The sequence below is a fragment of the Sciurus carolinensis genome, chromosome 17 (genome assembly GCF_902686445.1).
Source record: "Sciurus carolinensis chromosome 17, mSciCar1.2, whole genome shotgun sequence".
Classification (NCBI taxonomy): Eukaryota; Metazoa; Chordata; class Mammalia; order Rodentia; family Sciuridae; genus Sciurus; species Sciurus carolinensis.
Window position 1 is genome coordinate 405,253 of NC_062229.1, and position 18,142 is coordinate 423,394.

Here is an 18,142-nt window from a genome sequence, read left to right on the forward strand (position 1 = left end):
AGGTGGCTCCTGCCCTGCAAGAAACTCCCTGTTCTTCCTGGAGTCTCACCACTCGCTCTAAGGTGATCATCACACAGACAGCCCAGGGACAAACATCAGTGTGGGCCCACATCCCCGGGGGCCCGTTTCTCACACCCCCATCCTCACCTAGGTAAGCAGCCAGGTTGCAGCAGGCCAGGTCTCCAGGCCCACCTAGCCCTGGGTGACTTCATGGCCCACTGTAGCCACACCCTAGTACTGCATTCCAGCCTGATGGCCACGGGTCAGACCTTTAGGCCCTAGCCCCAACCGCCCTACCAGGAACATGCTCTCCCTAGGAACTGCCCAGAGTACACCTCCCACCGCTCCTTGACCTTCCGCCTGCCCCTCTTGGCTCCCCAGTGGCCCAGCCATGGTCCTCTGGGGTTCCATCTTTAAACCTTTAGGGGCTGGGCAGAGGGATCAATCATCCCACACTTAATCTCCTTTCACATGTATTTCCTCATTTAATAAACATGGCAAACTATAAATTAGAAGTAGTTATACTCCCACTTTATAGAGAAAACAGGTCCAAGAAACAACACTTGGCCAGGAGGGTTAGGGGAGCTTGTTGAACTGTAACTCCCTACCCTCCAGTTCCACTTGGCCCCAGCCTCTGCCCTCCCCAGCTCTGCTCCAAGACACCTTCCTGGGCCTTCTGCTCTCCCACCACCCAGTCCCCAAATCCACACCCACAGCAGGAAGGCAAATGCCTTGTCAGCCCATCCCTCCAGGCTTCAAGGTCGTGGTGAAATGCCCTCTTACCCCCACGCCCAAGTCGGAGGCCAGAGGGTGGAGGTGCCGGAGGAAGAGCACCCCGCCCCACGGGTCAGGCGCGTCAGCCAGGCCATCACCTGCTGCCCCAGACTGGGAGGATGAGGAAGGAGGATGCCATGAGGGCCTGCTGAGTCACAGGAGCTGTCTGTACCTTGCAAGGCAGGGACAGGTCTACAGTCCAGGAACTGCCCCGCAGCATGCTGACTCCCCCAGCCTGGGGGCCCCGGGGGGTCAAGGCCATGCCTTGGGTAGTGAGCGACAGGGCCTGCCTTCGGGGTGGAGGCTCAGGTCTGGCTATATTCTGAGAGCCTGAGGAATAAACTGCTGGAAGGCGTGGGAGAGGTCAGGTCTGGTCCAAGGGTCCTAGAGAAAAAAACCCAGCCCCCACCCCTACCCCCGAGCCCTCTGTGCACCCTGAGCGACCTCAGCGCCTACACACACCTGCCCAGGGAGATGCTCGGCCCGGTTGAGCAAGAGGTAGCCACGTGTGAGTTGGAGGAACGGAGAGGTAAACTGAGGCACAAAACACGCAGGGGCCGCCGGGATCGCATGGGGCGGAGTTGGTTCTGCACCCTTTTCTCCCCCATTGAGGAAAAAACTGAATGGGAGGGGGTGGCCCCCGGAAACCCGCAGAGATGGAAACGCGGTTTCCAGGGCAACGTACCGCGAAAGGAGCCTTACGTCACTGCGGGGAGGGCGCGCCCGCCCCCGTCTGCGCGTTGGGAGGCCCAGGCCCCGCCCACCCTCGGGGAAGTCTCATTGGTGGAGGCGCCGCTCGCTTATTTTCAGGGACCAATAGTAGCGTAGGTGGCCACCTGGAGGCGGGACTTCAGCCCAGTTGGAAGGAATGCGCAAGCGCGAACGAGGAGGCGCAGCCGCCCCTCCTTTCTTCCTGCGTGCCCGCAAGCTTGGGGGCGGGAGATGCAGCCTAGGCCTGACGGCTGCGGTGGGGCCTGGACGGAAGAGGGGGCGTACCTGAGGGCGCCGCACGTGGACCTCCCGCATGGGCACGCTCACGTGCACTCTTCTTTTCGTGCTCAGGCATTTTCTACTTCATCGTGTTCTCCAGTTCCGACCCCTTCGACCAGTCCTCTTGTAACTCCCAGGCTGGGGGAAGAGTCGGAGCTCAGGGAGTGGAGACCACTGGAGGAAGGGACTTTGGGGTTGAGGCTTTGCCGAAGGAGTAGGAGTTGGTAGGGAGAGGGAAGGTGTACCCCGGGTAGAGAGCATTGTGTGTGCAAAGGCCTGGAAACATGAAAGAAGGAACATTTCGGGAAGTCACGTTGGTGAAGAAAAAGCAAAAGTGGGAGGAAAAGGTCCAGCTGGCAAGGACCCGAAGGGGTATCCCCAGGTCTGTGACCCGAGAAGACCGGAACAGGCCAGGACATCCAGGAGGTGGCTGGACAGACGCTTGGCCAGAGTAAGGGATAGGCGGGAACCCTGGTAGCATCTTCCTGCAAGAGGTGGAGGCAGGAAAGCTGGAACGTCAGCGTGGCTTGAGTTCCGGTTCACAGGGAAGCGGTTGACAAAGGCTGCTGGGAGCCGTAGGCCTTGGGGAGGGGAAAAGTTTGCTTGCGTTGTGTTTGAGCCCTTGGCTGAGAGGCTGGGAATTGCTCGGGAGGATTGGGGACCCAGGGGACGGAAATTCCGGGCCAGCTGCCCCCTGCCTTGGGTTCAGTTTTGGCTTTGACCAGGCGTCCACTCACAGAGGCTGCGGTCAGAGTGAACCGGGGTGGGTATTTGCCAAGTGGGAAGGACGTTAACCAAAAGCTTTGGCCTCAGGCTGGCCTCGGGAGCTAGCCCGGGAGGAGGAGTAAAGAGGGAGGCTGGTGGGACGTTGTGGCTGCCAAAACAGGAGGGGCCGACTGCCTCAGCTAAGGGGGTGACCTCAGAGGTGGGCAGGGCTCTGCCAGTGAGAAGGCAGCTGTGGGGTATGAGGTCACTGGGGGTCAGGGCTTTCTGGCGGAGGCCTGAGTACCGTGGGGGTGGTGGAACGGGCATTTGGAGCTGGCTCCAAGATTTTGGGATGGCAAAGACCACGGTTGGTCGAGGTGGCTCGGGGCGGGTGCAGGAAGCAGAAACCTTGGAGACAGGACTCAGGGTGCTCCCGACACCGCCTCCACAGGGCCTGGCGCGAACCGCCCTCCTTTGCAGAGCCATGGGAATGGGAGTTCCCACGCTGAAGTCGGGGAGCCACCTCCCGCGGCCGAGGGCGTTGGGACCCCACCCGCGGCTGCCCAGCCTTGGGAGGGCAGAGAACTGGCCCTCTCCGGTGTCACTGGGAGCAGGTGAGCAGCCCAGCGCAGGGGGAGGGCCGGCAGCCGGACCCTGACGGCTGGGCTGGGCCGGGCGGTCTCCACCCGCTGCCACCTGCCTCTGTTTCCCTGGCGTTGCCTCTTCCCCGCCTCGCGTGTCTGGTCCCCTCTTGCTCTGTCGCACTCCCCCGTTTCTCTTTCTTTTTGTCTTCCAGGGTCTCAGCCTCTATTTCTGTCCCAGTCTCCATCCCCCTCTATTTTCGTCCCGCCCCGGCCCCGCCCCGGCTTCCGCCCCCACCGGGCCCCCTCCCGCGCCCCCGGCGCACATTCCAGCCTCCTCCCCCGCCCGCGCCCCTCCCTGGAGCCAGCTGCTGCCGCGGTGCGGGTGCGGTGCGGGGCGGAGGAGTAGGCTCTGGCTGGGGTTAGAGGTCTGCAGTGGATGGGCCGGAGGGCACCCCGACCCCTCTGGAATGTAGGCGGGGCCTCACCAGGGAGGCGGCCACCCCGCAGGCAGCAGGAGACAGCTGGCTGCAACCGCGAAGCACCGTCCCACACCCAGGACTTGGGACGCTGCCCACACTCAGCCCTGGGGGACAATAAGCAAACCCCCCCCCAAACAACCCCACATCAGCCCCTCCACTAGACACACCGACCGGTGTGCACAGCACATCCCTCCACACTCTAAGGGTGTTTATTGAGTGCCACCTGTTTGTTAGACTTCCAAGTACCCAACACCCACACACACCCATAAAACCTGCCCAGGCCCACCCTGGTTCCTCCACAATCCTTCAATCAGCTGTGTGACCTTCAAAACGAAGGTACCCCCACTCTTCCCGGGACCAAGACCTCCCTTAAAACCCAAGTACAGGCAGCACCCTCCCGGGAACACAGTGGAGCGGAAGGCCAGCGATATCTGGCCACTAGCCTCGAGCTGCAGGCCCTAGGCCCTCCATCGATGCCCACCCCTCTTGTGGCCACTGCAGTCCCCTCGTCTGGGTGAGAAACAGGTGTACATACATGGGGGTTCATAGCTGTCCCCTGACTGACTTCAGCCAGCAGCCTTTTGGTCACTGTTGGAGATACAGGGAGACTGACTCAGGGACAATGCTCTGTGAAGCCACATGAAGGTAGAGAACAACAGAAGACTGGTGCTTCCCAAGCTCCCTGTTCCCAGAGGCCCTACTACCAGTGTCCATTTCTCAGATGGAGTGGCCCACAGGCCCTGAGAGGGCCTGGGTGCCACCTGCCCACACAGCTGGCCTTTGGTTGTGTGTGACCTTGGAGAGAGAGATGCTGATCTGTGGGTGCATGGACATGTTCCCTGAGCACCTGAGGCATCTGCTTGTATGGGGCCCTCCGCGCTCACTGGGGCGGGCAAATGCTGTGTGTCTTTGGACTGCGGAATGTAGGGGTGGCTCTTCTGCTTGGTCGGCCTGTGAGTCCCTTCAGCTTCCCCAGATTGAGGGTGTGGGGGACAGAACTGAATCTCCACTTGTCCTCCTCCACTGTTGCGGGAGAGAAATCCCCAGCCCCAGGCAGAGGCTGCTGTGTGTCCTTTGGGTTTACAGGCAGTCTGTGTACAAATGATGCCCTGCGGGTAGAGCCACAGACTTGGGTAGGGGACCCTGGGGTATAGTGAGTAGCTATGGAGGGGTCCTGATCCTCTGGCTTTTAGAGGATGGGGGTTGTTGCTAAGCAACATCTGAGTCCATGGAGGTGGGCAATCAGCATCCATCCCTTTACCCAGTTTTAGAAACTGTGCATGTCCCCAGTTCCCCAGGGTGAGGCACCTAGGCCAGCTTCAGGGTTTTCTTGGCTGGTGCAGGGACTTTGGCATTTCCCAGACATCTCATGTGGCATGCCCACAAATACAGGATACTGCCCATCCTGCCCAGTGTTCTCAACCTCTGCCCTTTCCACCTGTCTGCCCCTCAGTGGCAAGGGTCCCTTTCTTGGCCTCTGCAAGTGTAGTGGATAGAGAAAGATCAAGCAGGTGTGACCTGGAAAGCAGGCACGGGGCCTTCTGTCCTGACCACCATCACCAGGTGTCCTCTGGATCTCACGTGCAGCCTGTCACATGTGTATGCAGATAGCAGCTCCAGGAGGGAACTGCTGGGTGCCAGGTGCATGGGACTGTGTGACTTCGTGCCCAGTGAGTATAAGTGTGTGTGTGGTGTGTCACAGGATATGTGTGCTGGGGCCCAGCCTTTGCGCTGCTGGGATGGCCTTCTCTGGCCTGGCCTGACCAGGAGCAGATGTGACCCAGCAGCCTGCACATTCCTGGGCTCTGACTCAGGCCTGTGGGGAGGGGGTGAGTCACAGGGAGCTTGGGCCCAGCCCCACCCTGGATGTAGACCCCTTCCTAGGAACAAGGTGCAGCCCCCTTTGGCCTTCCTGTGTTGCAGACCTCTGAACCTCAGGCACTGGGGACCTCTTGGGGAAGAGAACCCCCTCTGTACAGGTAGGTCCTGGGGAAGGGGAATATTTAACCCTTTCTGCTCTGGACTTTGGGCTTCTGAAGCTGCCCCTACTGCTGCTGACACATAGCTTAAATGCCCACCCAGGGACATGAGTCACAGCACTAGGCATGGGTACATATGCTCTGTGGGTCCCGGCCCACCCTTGTCACGCATACCCATTCGTGTCCTGGGCTGCTCCCACATGCACATCCGGATTGTGTATACATTTTTTGGCCTCAGCACCCCTTCCTGTGTGTTGTGGAACACAGGCTTGCCTGCCTGGCAAACGTGATCCCATCCTGGCAATGCTGGGCTGCCACACTCCTTGCACACCTCCACGCCTCTGTTCACCTGAACCCAGCCCCACTTTCTGATCCACACGAACCTGGGTCCCTAGTAATCCTTGTTTCTCCATCTCTGTGCCCACGAGTCCTAGGCCCACAAGCACACATGTGCGGCACACCTGGCAACAAGCACGCAGTCTGCGCATCCCCCACCCTGGCTCTGGCCCCGAGGATTGGGGCCAGCTGGGTGAGGAGTCTGCCAGGACGGCCCCACTTTTGCGCCCCCGCCTGGCAGCCGCCAGGTGTACCATCCCGGCCCCCTCCTGTCCCGGAGGGGGCGGTAATTACGCGGCCCTGGGGTACCCCCCCCCCCCACTACAAGCCTTTCATCCCCGGCCACTCCCGTCCTTGGTCGAGACGCTCATTACCGCCTCCCGCCCGGTCATTAGCTGGAGTCGGGAAAGGACCCAGCGTCCGGCGGGCCCGACCCCGCGGGGAGGGCGGAATGGGCGGCACGGGAGGGAAGCGGCCCTGCCCTCACCTATATAGTGACGCCTGGCTGAGGGAGGGTGGGGCTGCCAGCCCTGGTGGGCGAACCGTCCGGGGATCCCCCGAAGGGCGCCCCCTCGGAGACCTCTGGTTGGGGAAGGGCAGGTCTGTGAAAAAGCCGACGGCGGGCGCAGAGATGGATAGACTCTGGGTCGCGTCCTCATCCTCGATGGGCTGGGGCTAATCCCAAACGCCTGGCCAGGAATAGCAACACCACTTCAGCCCCGCAAAGTCGTGGGACGAGCTGGGGCAGGTAGCGGGGCTCTGAGGTCCCCACGCCGGGGAGGTACTCGCCCTGTGGGTTGGCCACCCTGACCGGGAGCGATGGGAGCAGCAGAAGGACCCGACACCCCACGCTAGGCCACGCAGCTGGCGAATGCCCCGAGGGGCGGGACCCGGGGGCTGGACGCAGAGGGCTTCGACCAGGACGAGAGCAAGGCTGCGGCGCCCCCATGTGTCGGCGCCGGGCAGCGCGCCCGGCTTCCAGGCCCTTATGCAGGGGCGGCCTTCGGAGTGAGAAGGGGTCCTCATCCCGTGTACGCCCCACATGAGGTTAGTGAGTCAGGGTGACACGCTGAGACGCACGTACACGCAGGCGCAGGTCAGCACAGAGACACAGGTGCAGAGACAGGTAACACCTGAGCCTCAAGCACACAGTGGAGGGGCAGATGCGCAGTGGACAGCAACCCGCGGTTTCGCGTCCACACCTTACTGAGGACCCCGGATCGCTGTGGGTACTCGCGGGGACTGCTCCTAGTAAACTTAATAACTGGGTGCTGGCAGAATGAGTGAATGAACACAAGGCTCCTCACAAAACCAGGAGGAAGCAGGGACTCAGAACTAGAGGCAATGTGGGGGGCCAGAACGATCCCGGAACTGTGACTACGGCGACACCTCCTATCCCTGGGAATCTCTGGGACAAGAATTCCCGGGCCTGGGATTCAGATCAGAAAGGGCGGGCCTGAATGGCTCCGGGGCTGGGCGTGGCGGCGATCTAGGCTCCAGGGGGCGTGGGTGGACCCCCTTTGCACCGCCAGGAGAGCAGAGTGCTGATGTCTCTCTGCTCCTTATAATAACCGCCCTGCGTGAGTGGCTGACGCAGCAGCAGGCTGCTGCTGACGGGAGAGGGGGGCAGAGCGGGCGCCGTGAGTCATGCAGCCGCCGCCTGGGGAAGGGGTCCTTGAGCCCGCTGAGGGTCCCGGTGGCCTTGTCACTGGAGGCAGCTGGGTCATCTTGACCTGCTTGAGGGTGAAAGGGAGTCTGAGGCCTGGAGTGGGGCTGGGACTTCTTCCTCAGTTTCTCTTGTCTGCAGAGAGACTACTTTTCAAGACTTTCTGGGGGAGGAGCTGTAGTGTGGGTCTAAGGGCCTGGGCACACAGGGAAGGGTTTACAAGCTTCTTCGACTAGGGGGGCTGGAGGTAGAATGAGCTAAGCGGGCCATAATAGCCCCCACCTCACCCCCCGGCCCCAGAAGCAGCCTTAGATGTAAGGGCCTTTGCAAACTCGGTTTTCTAATCACAGAGGTGCTCTTGGGACACCCAAGAACCATGTTAAGAATGCCATCTAAAGGACAAGACATGGGTGACAAAGCAGAGAGAACCCTGACTTTGGGGTGGGTGGTCAGGGGTTGTGGGTGTAGAGACCCACAAGATGGCTAGGGCTGGGGTGCATGCTGGCAGCAGGGAGGCCAAGGGCAGAGCTGGACGTTGTGTACACTGGGGACTGCATGGTGGAGCCACTTGCCTGTGGGTGTCGATATGTCAGGTAGAGGTGGAATGGACAAATGACGGGTCAGGTGGGTGTTGGGATGGGGGTGTGCAGGTGACGCACATGCCAGCGGTTGGGGGAGTGAGGTGCGGATGTGGTAGGGGTTTGTGGGCCAACTGAACTGGGGTGTCCCAAAGTGTTGGATGGTGGAAAAACTGGGATTGTGGGGAATTTTGGGGTTCGCAAATGCGGCTGTTGGTGTTGGGGTTTGGGCGGGCGTTGCGTTTGATCGCATGAAGCGGTGCATTCAGGAGCGTTGGGGTTCTGGGAGTCAGGGACTATCAGCGATATTGGCAAGCATATCAGGATTGATGCCAGGAGTAAGAGCAAGTCGGGTATTTGAAGGCCAGGGCTCGGACAGTTATGGACATCTGGATGAGGTCAATAGGTTGAGTATGGAGCGATACGAGGGGGAGGGTGCCATGAAGCGGGAGACCCCTGCAGGCAGCGGCTGGAGGTCCTTTGTTCCTCGCCACAGGACCGGGTTCCAGGCACACCGAAGTGGGTCAGTCCTGCCCCACTACCCCGACCACGCCCCCGCGCACAAGGGCGGGGGACTGCGGACTGGGAACATTACGGCCAATCGGGACTCCCAATGCCAGCGATCAGGAGGGGGAGGGGCCGATGCATGCCCCGCCCCCAGCTCATGAATATGTGGCGCAGCCGCAGTTTCGGAAGCCTCGGATTGGCTGACACGGCGCAAGGGGCGGGTTGAGGGGGGCGGGGCCCGGCGGCAGCATATATGAGGCCAGGCACGGGGCGACCCCCCCTCACTCGCGCGTTAGGAGGCTCGGGTCGGTGTGGTGTGCCGTCTTCCCGCTCGCGTCAGGGACCTGCCCGGCTCAGCGGTGAGGGCCCTGGCGGCACCGACTCCGAGGGGCCCGGGCGGTGGGCGGCCTGCGACGCCCAGGCGAAGCGGGGCCGCGGCGGCACGCCCCTGGGAGGGGGCGGTGCCGGGGCGGGCCCGGGGTGGAGTTCGTCCCGCCGGCGGCAAGGGGCAGCGGGAGACCGGGTCCAGCGTCGGCCTGAGGGAGTTTCCCCCGAGTCCCGGGCCGCCGGCATTGCGGGCCCTGCTCAAAATGGCGGCCGCGAGCTCAAGGCTGCGCCAGCGAAATGGCGGGAGCGCCGAGTGCCCGGATGGAGTGGCGCAGGGCGTGCGCGCGGCGCATGCGCCGGGCCTGAGTGGGGGCGGGGCCACGGGGCGCGTGGAGGCCCGTCCTGGGCGGCGGGGCGGGGCGGCGCGCGCCCCGTCGCTCCGGCTTCCCGAGCCTCAGTTTCCCTCTCCCCATTGTGGTAGCACATTGGAAAGGACGCCCTCGCAAGGCCTGGCACGGCGGGCTCAGTGTGTACGTGAGGCGACAGCCCCGGTGCGCGGCCTCCAAGTGTGTCCCGCTCCTCCTTTCCGGCCCGTTGGGCAGTGGTCGTCCCCAGCCAATAAATGCTTTGTCCAAGTCGACATGCCCCGCCCCCTCAGTGGCCGCATCCCTCAAGTGCCCGCGCCCGTCACAGCCGAGACTCCGCCCCAGCGCGGGGCGGCCTCCGTGACGGCACCTCGGGGCCTTTTACAGTGGTCGAAAGCACCTTCCCGCCCAGCCCCTCAGTCGGTAGACAAACAGTGGTGAGCGTAGGAGTTCGTCCCCCTCCCCGCGTGCGCGGGGCGAAACCGCGCAGTCCTGCCCCGCACGGTGGGAGGGCCGCTCGCCCCGGCCGGCCGGCGCCGGGGGCGGGGAGACCTGAGCGGCCCGCCCTCGTGGAGCCTCCAGTCTGGCGGGGTGGAGCTGGACGCGCGCAGAGCACCCGAGAGCTATTTTGTATGAAGAAGCCCGCGGCGGGCGTGAGATAAGGAGAGCAGAGAAATGGTTCTCCGGTGTTGCCCCGAGGAGCGCGTGCCAGTTGTAAGAAAGGAAAGGGGAGTTGGTGAGAGGAAGCTCCTTAAAGATTTCAGTGGTGTTTGCCACAGGCCACCATGGCATCCGACGAAGGCAAACTTTTCGTGGGAGGGCTCAGTTTTGACACCAACGAGCAGTCCCTGGAGCAGGTCTTCTCAAAATACGGACAGATCTCCGAAGGTAAGTCTGGGCCTGGATGGTGGCTAGTGGGGCTGGGTCTGCCTCACTTCTGCCTGTGGGGTGGCTGCGTTCTGACCACCGTTTCTCTCCTACCCAGTGGTGGTGGTGAAAGACAGGGAGACCCAGCGATCACGAGGCTTTGGTTTTGTCACGTTTGAGAACATCGATGATGCCAAGGACGCCATGATGGCCATGAATGGGAAGGTGAGGGTTGGCTTCTCTGGGTTGCCAAGGGTCTGTGGATGCTGAGCGTGACTTCTACTTCCTAAGGACACACAGGCACAGTGGTTGACATGTGCTGACCTCTGCTCTCCAGTCTGTGGATGGGCGACAGATCCGAGTTGACCAGGCTGGCAAGTCATCTGACAACCGATCCCGAGGGTACCGAGGTGGCTCTACTGGAGGCCGGGGCTTCTTTCGTGGAGGCCGGAGCCGGGGCCGTGGGTTCTCCAGAGGTGAGTGTCTTGAGGGCTTGGGGGCACAGTGGAGTTGCTGCTGGTATGATCCAACTCTTAATCCTCTTCTTGATTCTCTTTGTCTTTTTCAGGGGGAGGGGACCGAGGCTATGGGGGTGGCAGGTTTGAGTCCCGGAGTGGGGGCTATGGAGGCTCCAGAGACTACTACAGCAGGTGAGAAGGTGCAGAGCCAGGCAGGCTTAAGGGAAGCTGTGGAATGCTTCTGTCCAGGGCTGGTCCTGGGGAGGGGGCTCTCCAGCTGGCATGGTAACAGCCGACAGGCTGGTAGACAGGAGGGGTGAGGAAGTGATAGAAGCAGGAGTGGAGGGGGTGTTCTGATTTTTTTATGGGAGTGGAAGGGCCCAGAGTGTATGGCTGGTGGGGGTTTTTTGTTCCTTCATTTTTTTGGTGCTTGTGATGGAACCCAGAGCAAGGCAAGCACTAGCCTCAGCCCTGAGGTGGCCCTTTGACATTAACCAAGTTTGCCCGCTTTTCCTGTTGTGGGCAGCTGGTTTGGAATCTGGAGCTCCAACTGGTATAGGCTTGAACTTCAGCAGGCAGGTGTCCTTTAGCACCCACGTATGTCTCTCCCACAGTCGGAGTCAGGGTGGTGGCTACGGTGACCGGAGCTCGGGCGGGTCCTACAGAGACAGCTATGACAGTTACGGTAAGTCCAGCTCCAAGGGCGCCACACTCCGTGACTGTGGTGGGAGCTCAGTGAACCCTGGCGCCCTCCATCTTAGGCTCCATGCTCAGACCTTGTCACTCTGCTTGCCTGTAAGGAACAGATCTGTCCTTTCAGCCATTCCTACTGTAGAGCACAAAAACCAAGTCAGTGACCGAGGAGAGGGAGTGCGCGGGAGCCGCGCAGTCCAGCATAGGTGCATGTGCCGCTGCGGCCTCCCTCCCTCAGCGCTGGGGGGTGGTTGCTCCCAAGGCCGGCTGTGCCCTCCGGTCTGGATGGGAGTGGATGCATCTGCCGCGTGCTTCAGCGCCTTTACACTGTGCCTGCTTCTTGTCCTCAGCTACACACAACGAGTAAAAATCCTTCCTGCTCAAGATCGTCCTTCCAATGGCTGTGTATTTAAAGATTTTGGGAGCTTCGCTGAACCGTTAATGTGTAGTGAACACACCTCCTTGTATGCCCACTTTTGTAGTCATTTCAGTTCTGATCTTGTCAACCCAGCCTGACTGCTTCTGACCCCCAAGATGGCCTCATTACTAGACGTACCTTTTTAAGGAAGCGCTGTCCGTTTTTAAAGGTTCTAAAAACGTTTTGAAAAGCACTTCAGATTTTATTTTTTACCATGAGCCATGGGTTTTTAAAGAACTCTTGTCGGGGGCTGTGTGGTTTTTGTTTTTGCAGTGCTGGGGTTGGAGCCCAGGGCCTCATGCATGCAAGGCGAGCGCTCTACCACTGAGCCACCCCCGGCCCTGTCGTGTGGGTTGTTGGTTACTGGATTTTTTGGTTCTGGATTTTTTTGTTTTTCTTGGTTGTGTTGCTTTTTTTGTTTCTTTTTAGTGGGGGTCACCCAGCAAAGTTGGGTGCCCCATCACTTCTCTGAGATCACATGGACTCAATCCGCTCTCTGTCGGAAGCTGAGCAAGCTGTGGCTTTTCCACCTCTGTGTGACGTTCTGAGTGTAGCGGGGTAGGGCCGCCCGCACGCCCACCGTGCGGGCGCCCACATAGACGTGCAGCCGTCCCCGCAGAGGTGCGTGACGACCTTGTTGATCTTGCCCTTTTTTACTGAAGACGCGCGTCCTCGTGATGTTGTACTCGCAGTGGCTAAGGAACTCTTGTACGCAGTTTTCTCTGGCTTCACGAAGCCGATTAAAAGACCGTGTGAAACGAACCTTGCTCTGACAATTTCCCTTTCATTGCACACCACACGCTGTGCTGCGGCTCTGGCAGGCAGACCTGGGCGAGCACAGGGCAGCTGGAGCCCTAGGTCTGCGGCCCTAGCGGAGGCCCGAAGAGCTAGAGGAGGAAGGCAGGGCAAAGGGACACAGGCCGCGCCTGTGGACAGCCGGTGCCGCCTCCCCTTAGGAGAGCCAGGTGGGTGCCGGGAGGGGCGCAGGCGGCAGGGCGGCCCCGAGGCTCTGGCGACGGCAGCCGGAGGACTCGGGGCGGGACCTCGGCAGGGGCAGCCAGCGCTGGGCACGCGAGGCCGGCCGGCGGCCGGGCCCAGCAGCAGGGCAGAGGGCCAGCAGGGCCCCGGGTGACGCCAGAGCGGGCTGGTTAGCCAGCGCTGCTGCGCCTCACGAGTCCGGAGCGTCCTCTGCTAGCCTGTGGAGCTGCGGCCCTCGGAGGACAGACGCTGTGCGCCCAACAGAGCCCCCGAGACCACGCTGCCCCCTTGGCTAGCGCCCTCGGGAGCCAGCCTGGGATGGAGGTAACGCCGTCGCTCGCTCGCGTCGCCTCCCTGAGAGCGCGCTCGGAAGTGGCCGTGCGCCTGGGCAGTGGCCCTGTGGCTGCTTTTTGGTTTTCCGTTTTGTTTTAAGTCAAGCTGGAACCGAAGTCGGGCCTGGTCGTGGGCCTGAGCCGTGTGGGCAGGCCGCGCTCTAGGTGCGACCCTAGGCAGGACTGGAGACCACGGCGCACCCCGGGGCCTTTCGGATTTTTGCTGCCAGCCTTGCGGGCTCCGGGCCGCACCGGACTCGGAGCAGCCGGGCCCGCGCGGGCAGCTGACTGCGGCCCTGCCTGGAGAGGCGCGGGCCGGCCCGGTAGAGGTTGCAGGGGCGGCCGGGAGGGGCAGCAGCCCTCCCCAGGACGCGGCCCTAACGCTCCTTTGCTTTGGCAGGGTGAAGGCGGCCCGCGAGGACGCAGCAGCGATGACCTCGGGTCGCCGCCTGGAGGGCCACACCTGAAGGACAGTGAGGCCAGCTGCCCGCCTCCCGGCTCGTCGCCGTAAGTTCCCCGGAGCTGACCGGGGGCTTCCCGCGGGCCCTGCGGGTCAGAGCTTCGCCGCGGGCTGCGGTTAGTGCAGGACCAAGAGCTGGGCACGGGTCTGAATAAAGGGCGTGTGTCACCCAGAAAGCTGTGTCTGCTTCGGGGTGCGGCACGGGGGAGGTGGGGGGGCCCCGCGTGCGCACGGGCGGGCGGGGCGGCTGGGAGGCGTGGGCGCGGGGCACTGTGGGTAACACGGGCGGCCCAAAGGCCACTTCCGGTCGCGCGACCCGCCCCCCGCCGGCTATAGGCCGGCACCGCCCCGTAGGCCTGAGTGGCAGCCTTTAGCAGGGGCGGGGCACCACCACCGCTTCCGCCGGGCCATGGGGCCGTGCGTGCCGCCGCCGCTGCTGCTGCTGCTGCCAGCGCTGCTTTGCTGGGCCGAGGAGAGCGCGCAGTCACAGGCCGCGGCCTCGCCGCAGCCCGCCACGACGAATGGGAGCCAGACGAGCGCGCCGCACAACAGCACGCATGCGTGGCCTCCAGGCGCGCAGGGCTCGCCGCTGCTGCGCTCCTTCTACGTGCTCACGGGCTTCTGTGGCTTGGCGGCGCTCTACTTCCTCATCCGGGCATTCAGGTTCGTCAGGCGGAAGCTGTTGCTGCTGCCCTCCCTGCCGATGCCAATTGGCATATGCCACGTGTGGGGGCGGGGCCGTGCTGCCACGTGGCTCGCCCACAGTTGGACTCCGGTTTTGGTTGCTTTTGCCTGCGCAGTGTAGTACGGGGTAGATGCTGCTCTTTGGGCATATGGCATGACTGAGGCCTGCAGGGTCCCTCCTGCCCTGGTGGACACCAAGAGATGGCTTATCTGTTCTCGCACTCTTTCATGGCTCTGAGCGTCCCGCCCGGTTTTACTCTCTTGCTCTTGGCACAGCGCTGAGACTCTCTAGGCCCCCAGGCTCCTGCTGCCTCGTGCGCCTGCTACAACCGGCCTGTGACTGTGTTGTTGGTCGAAGCCTAGTTAAGTCCTCTTGCTCTCCTCACCCCGGTGTAGCCCACCTCTTTATTCCGGGTCCTCCTGATTGCTTTCCTCTAGAGAGGTGAGGTGCGCCTGCTCTTTCCCCTGTGGCCCTTGTTTCTCTTGTGTAATGGCCCAGGCCACCTCTAGACCCCTAATCTCTTTGGTTAATCCGGAATTGATGTCTGGAAGGGCCCCTGTCACATCAGTGGTGATGCTGCTTCTGGTCATCATCCAAGCAAAGTCTTGTAGTTCTTGGTGGAGAGCCTTCACTTCCCGATCCTATCTTGGATGCCCATGCATTATACCTGTCTCTCCATTCCCCTGGTATGGCCACTGGCAGGCAGGGTCTTGGGCCTGAGACAGTCCTCCATTCAGGGCACCGGCAAACTCTGCTCTGCTCTGGGACTCTTTCCGTCAGTAAAGTGGGAACCAGACAGCATCTTCCTTTTGAGGTCTAGGCACAGGGGAGGTGGATGGGCCAAGGAATGTGTCTACTTGCTGTTACTGCAGTGACAGTTTTTATTTTCCCCATAGGAAGGATTGAACCCAGGGGTGCTTTACAGTAGAGCTGCACGCCAACCCTTATTTAAATTTTGAGACAGTGTCTGAGTTGCCCAGGCAGGACTGGAACTTGGAATCCTCCTGCCTCCATTGGGATGACAGGCTTGTGCCTCCAGGTCCAGCTCCACAAAAGCAATTAATAATCCTTATGGCTTATAGAACGTGAAGGAAACAGCCATGATTGGGGGTGCAGCAGGGCTCTGGGGTAGGAATGGGCACAACAGCTGAGGGCCCTGGGCCGGATGAAGGGAGAGGACAGGGTATCAGAGACAGTCTGTGAGTGTGTCTGGACTATGTGCAGGTTGAAGAAACCACAACGGAGAAGGTATGGGCTCCTGGCCAACACCGAGGACCCCACCGAGGTGGGCTCACTGGACAGTGGCGATGAGGAGACGGTCTTTGAGACAAGGAACCTGAGATGGTAGGGAAGCCCCCCCTTGCTTCCAGGGACCTCAGTCAGGGCCTGGCTGAGCTGGAGACTCGGGGAAGAACAAGACTAGGGTGTGCAGCAAGCCCATGGGGCCATTGGTGTAGTCACTTGACATTGATGCTTAGCCGTTTCCCGTTTGTTTAAGATGGGAAAGAGAGGATTGGGGATGTGCCTGGGTGGTGGCATGCACCAGGCCCCAGGCTCCATTTCCTGCACGGCAAAGAAAAAAAGTGGGGCGGGGGGTGGGGGGACGACTGCCACACTTGCTCACCATCCTACCCTGTTGAATATGGTCAGCATTCCAGGTGGAGGACCCAAGGGTGTGGAAGAGGGAGGGCTGTGGCAGGCTCCAGGGCAGCATGTAACAGGACCAGTCCTGGAAGACCGTTCCGGGCAGAGGGAACAGGGGGCAAAGCCCTAGAGTCAGGAGGGAGTACTGCTGGGCTGAGGTGAGGGTTCTGAGGGCTCAGCAGGTTCTGAGCAGGGGCGAGCGACGTGTACACTGACCTGGCTGCTGTGGGGACCCCTCCTGCTGGGATTGGACAGGCATAGAGATTAGGAGACCAGTGGACAGCAGCCGTGGAGCATGGTTCTGCTTCTAGACACCTCGAAGGAAGCAGGCTTCAGCTCGGCCGCCCCTCTGCGGTCTCCTCCACCTCCCTCTCCTGGAGGACTCCCTTCTCACAAGGGGGCGTTGGGGAGGGTGCCCCTGGTGAGCACAGCGCTCCTCACCTGGCTCTCATCCTCTTTCCAGATGCCGAAGGAGGCAGGCGTTCTGATGGGCCACGGGGAAGGTGGAGAGACGGGCCAGCTGTCCTCAGGCTTTGGTGCTTCCCAGCACTCTGGTGGGAGCCTGTGCAGCCTGTCCAAAGCCGCCTCCATCCCAGCCTGGAAGACCGGGCCTCCCCTCCCCAGATGCTGCCCTAGCCTGGCAAAGGGAAGTATGTTGAAGCCCAGGGACCCAGCAGCCACCTGGGACTCGTGAAGTCCCCAGCTTGACTTGTGCCACTCCCCTTCCTGCATGGAGATGTGGCAGCCCTGCACTGAGGCCTGGTGGCAGATGGACTGAGGGGCAGTCTCAGCACCTTTCTGCTGGGCTGGGGACAATAAAGGAGGCATTGGCTGTGTGTCTGGCGTCCACCCTGCCTTGACTCCAGGCTTTGGTACCCAGGTGCCTCGGGCGAAAGGTGGGGGGTCTCTGCTGCAGGATCCCCTCAGCAGTGCTGCCTTTAACCTGGGTCAGGAGCCTTGCATCTCGGCCCGCCAACTCCGTGGGGCAGTTCCAGAGGAGTCCTGGCTTAGTGTGGTGGCCCAGCCGCCTGAGGCCCCTCCTCATCAGCTGGCTAAAGTCCCTTCCACATGTGACAAGGAATTGCCACCAGGTGGCAGCCTTGTGCTAATCAGCTACCCCCTGGCTTCCCAGGGGCAGAACTTTTACACCAGGAAGTAGGTCCTGTGGGGCCATTTCTCCCACCTGTTCCTGAGCCCTCTCCTCAGTCCACTACTGGGATACACAGAAGCATCCCCTGTCCTTCCCATCTTCTTCCCTGTGCTGACCCTGCTTGCCTGCCCGATCCCTCCCTGCCCAGCTTCAGCCACTACCCCCAGAAAGCCCTCCCTGACTGCACCCCCAACCTGTTCTTCCAAAGAGTGGGCTCCAGGGAAGGTGGGGGAGGCCAGAGCACCAGGGAGGACCTGACACAGTCGGGAGTCTTGGGCAGGCCCTGGCTACTGCTTCACGTCTGCGTGGGTCTGGCTCGGAGCCCTGTGCCCTTGTCTCCACAACTGTTCCTTCACTGTGCTCGACTTGTCTCTCTCTGTAAGACCCCATGGGACATGTTTTTAACAGGCGTGAAGTCTGTCCTGGCCCCCCACCCTGTGATCTGCACCCCTCTCCCAGAGCTCTGAGCATTTCTCCAGCTTCAAAAGGCACATTAATTACTCTAATGAGGTCAGGAGAGACCCAGCTCTGCCATCCGGAGCTGGGAACACCACCCCCACCCCCGCCTGCTTCCTCCCCTGCCGGGTGGAGGGTGAGCACCGCCTGTCTCGTCCCTGTGCCTGTCAGCCCGTCAGCCTCCACCCCCAGCATTAGTGTGGAGTAATTGGCAGCCCCCGCCAAGGTTAATGCACTATTAGCTGGGAGTTATCCGCGGCTAAAAGCCAGGAGAGGGGCCTGCAGTGCCAGACGGAAGGGTCTGGGTCCCCTCGGCCTGCAGCGCATGTGCGAGCAAGGAAGGGCTCCCAGCACTGCCGCACCTTGTGTGCACAAATACTCAGACCCTGTAGGCAGGAGACAGGCTGCCACGAAGGGATGGGACCCACACCTTCACAGTCACTGGATGCTAAACCCTGAGCCAGACAGACCTGAGGTCCCCGCCATAGCCACCCTTCTGAAAGCACCTTCTGTTACTGCTGTGATCACACAAAATCCCCGGCACTCAGCCACATGCGTAGCTGCATCCTCCTGCATGACCCCCAGGAAGTTCTGGACACCGTGGTCCTGCTGGATGGTGGGTGTTGTGGGAAAGTGGATCTGTGTCCAGGCCCCAGAGCTGCTGGGGGCAGGGGGAGGAGGGAGGGAAGAGGGGGAAAGGTAGGTGGGAAT

General features: G+C 61.5%; 2 protein-coding genes across 11 annotated transcripts; both read left to right on the forward strand.

Annotated features, from left to right (window-relative positions):
• Positions 1–1,718: 1,718 nt before the first annotated feature.
• On the forward strand, positions 1,719–15,515 carry Cirbp (cold inducible RNA binding protein). 9 transcript variants are annotated; one of them, XM_047531242.1, is made up of 8 exons: positions 3,358–5,202; positions 5,456–5,511; positions 10,070–10,178; positions 10,276–10,382; positions 10,495–10,633; positions 10,726–10,807; positions 11,230–11,300; positions 11,659–12,488. In XM_047531242.1, the coding sequence occupies exons 3-8, from the start codon at positions 10,076–10,078 to the stop codon at positions 11,673–11,675; spliced, it is 519 nt and encodes a 172-aa protein (XP_047387198.1). In that variant the 5' UTR covers positions 3,358–5,202; positions 5,456–5,511; positions 10,070–10,075; the 3' UTR covers positions 11,676–12,488. The 9 variants fall into 9 exon arrangements, 7 of the variants coding, with proteins under 7 accessions (XP_047387194.1, XP_047387193.1, XP_047387195.1 ...); XR_007105790.1 differs by lacking the exons at positions 3,358–5,202; positions 5,456–5,511; positions 11,659–12,488 and adding exons at positions 8,808–8,957; positions 13,437–13,612; positions 15,406–15,515; XR_007105791.1 differs by lacking the exons at positions 3,358–5,202; positions 5,456–5,511; positions 11,659–12,488 and adding exons at positions 8,808–8,957; positions 13,437–13,543; positions 15,406–15,441.
• Positions 12,636–16,665, forward strand: Fam174c (family with sequence similarity 174 member C). Of its 2 annotated transcripts, none has more exons than XM_047531245.1 (5): positions 12,636–13,028; positions 13,437–13,543; positions 13,871–14,159; positions 15,406–15,525; positions 16,289–16,665. In XM_047531245.1, coding segments are annotated over exons 3-5 (375 nt in total). In that variant the 5' UTR covers positions 12,636–13,028; positions 13,437–13,543; positions 13,871–13,905; the 3' UTR covers positions 16,290–16,665. The 2 variants fall into 2 exon arrangements, with proteins under 2 accessions (XP_047387201.1, XP_047387200.1); XM_047531244.1 differs by having other exon boundaries at positions 13,874–14,159.
• The last annotated feature ends 1,477 nt before the right edge of the window (positions 16,666–18,142 follow it).

Bases quoted from the DNA above. Each gene is read 5' to 3' on its own strand.
- Fam174c (XM_047531245.1), top strand. From the start codon at position 13,906: ATGGGGCCGTGCGTGCCGCCGCCGCTGCTGCTGCTGCTGCCAGCGCTG. The intron at 14,160-15,405 runs GTTCGTCAGGCG...GACTATGTGCAG, and splicing joins TTCCTCATCCGGGCATTCAG to GTTGAAGAAACCACAACGGA.
- Cirbp (XM_047531238.1), top strand. From the start codon at position 5,178: ATGGGACTGTGTGACTTCGTGCCCAGTGAGTATAAGTGTGTGTGTGGT. The intron at 5,512-5,939 runs GTAGGTCCTGGG...TGTGCCCACGAG, and splicing joins AGAGAACCCCCTCTGTACAG to TCCTAGGCCCACAAGCACAC.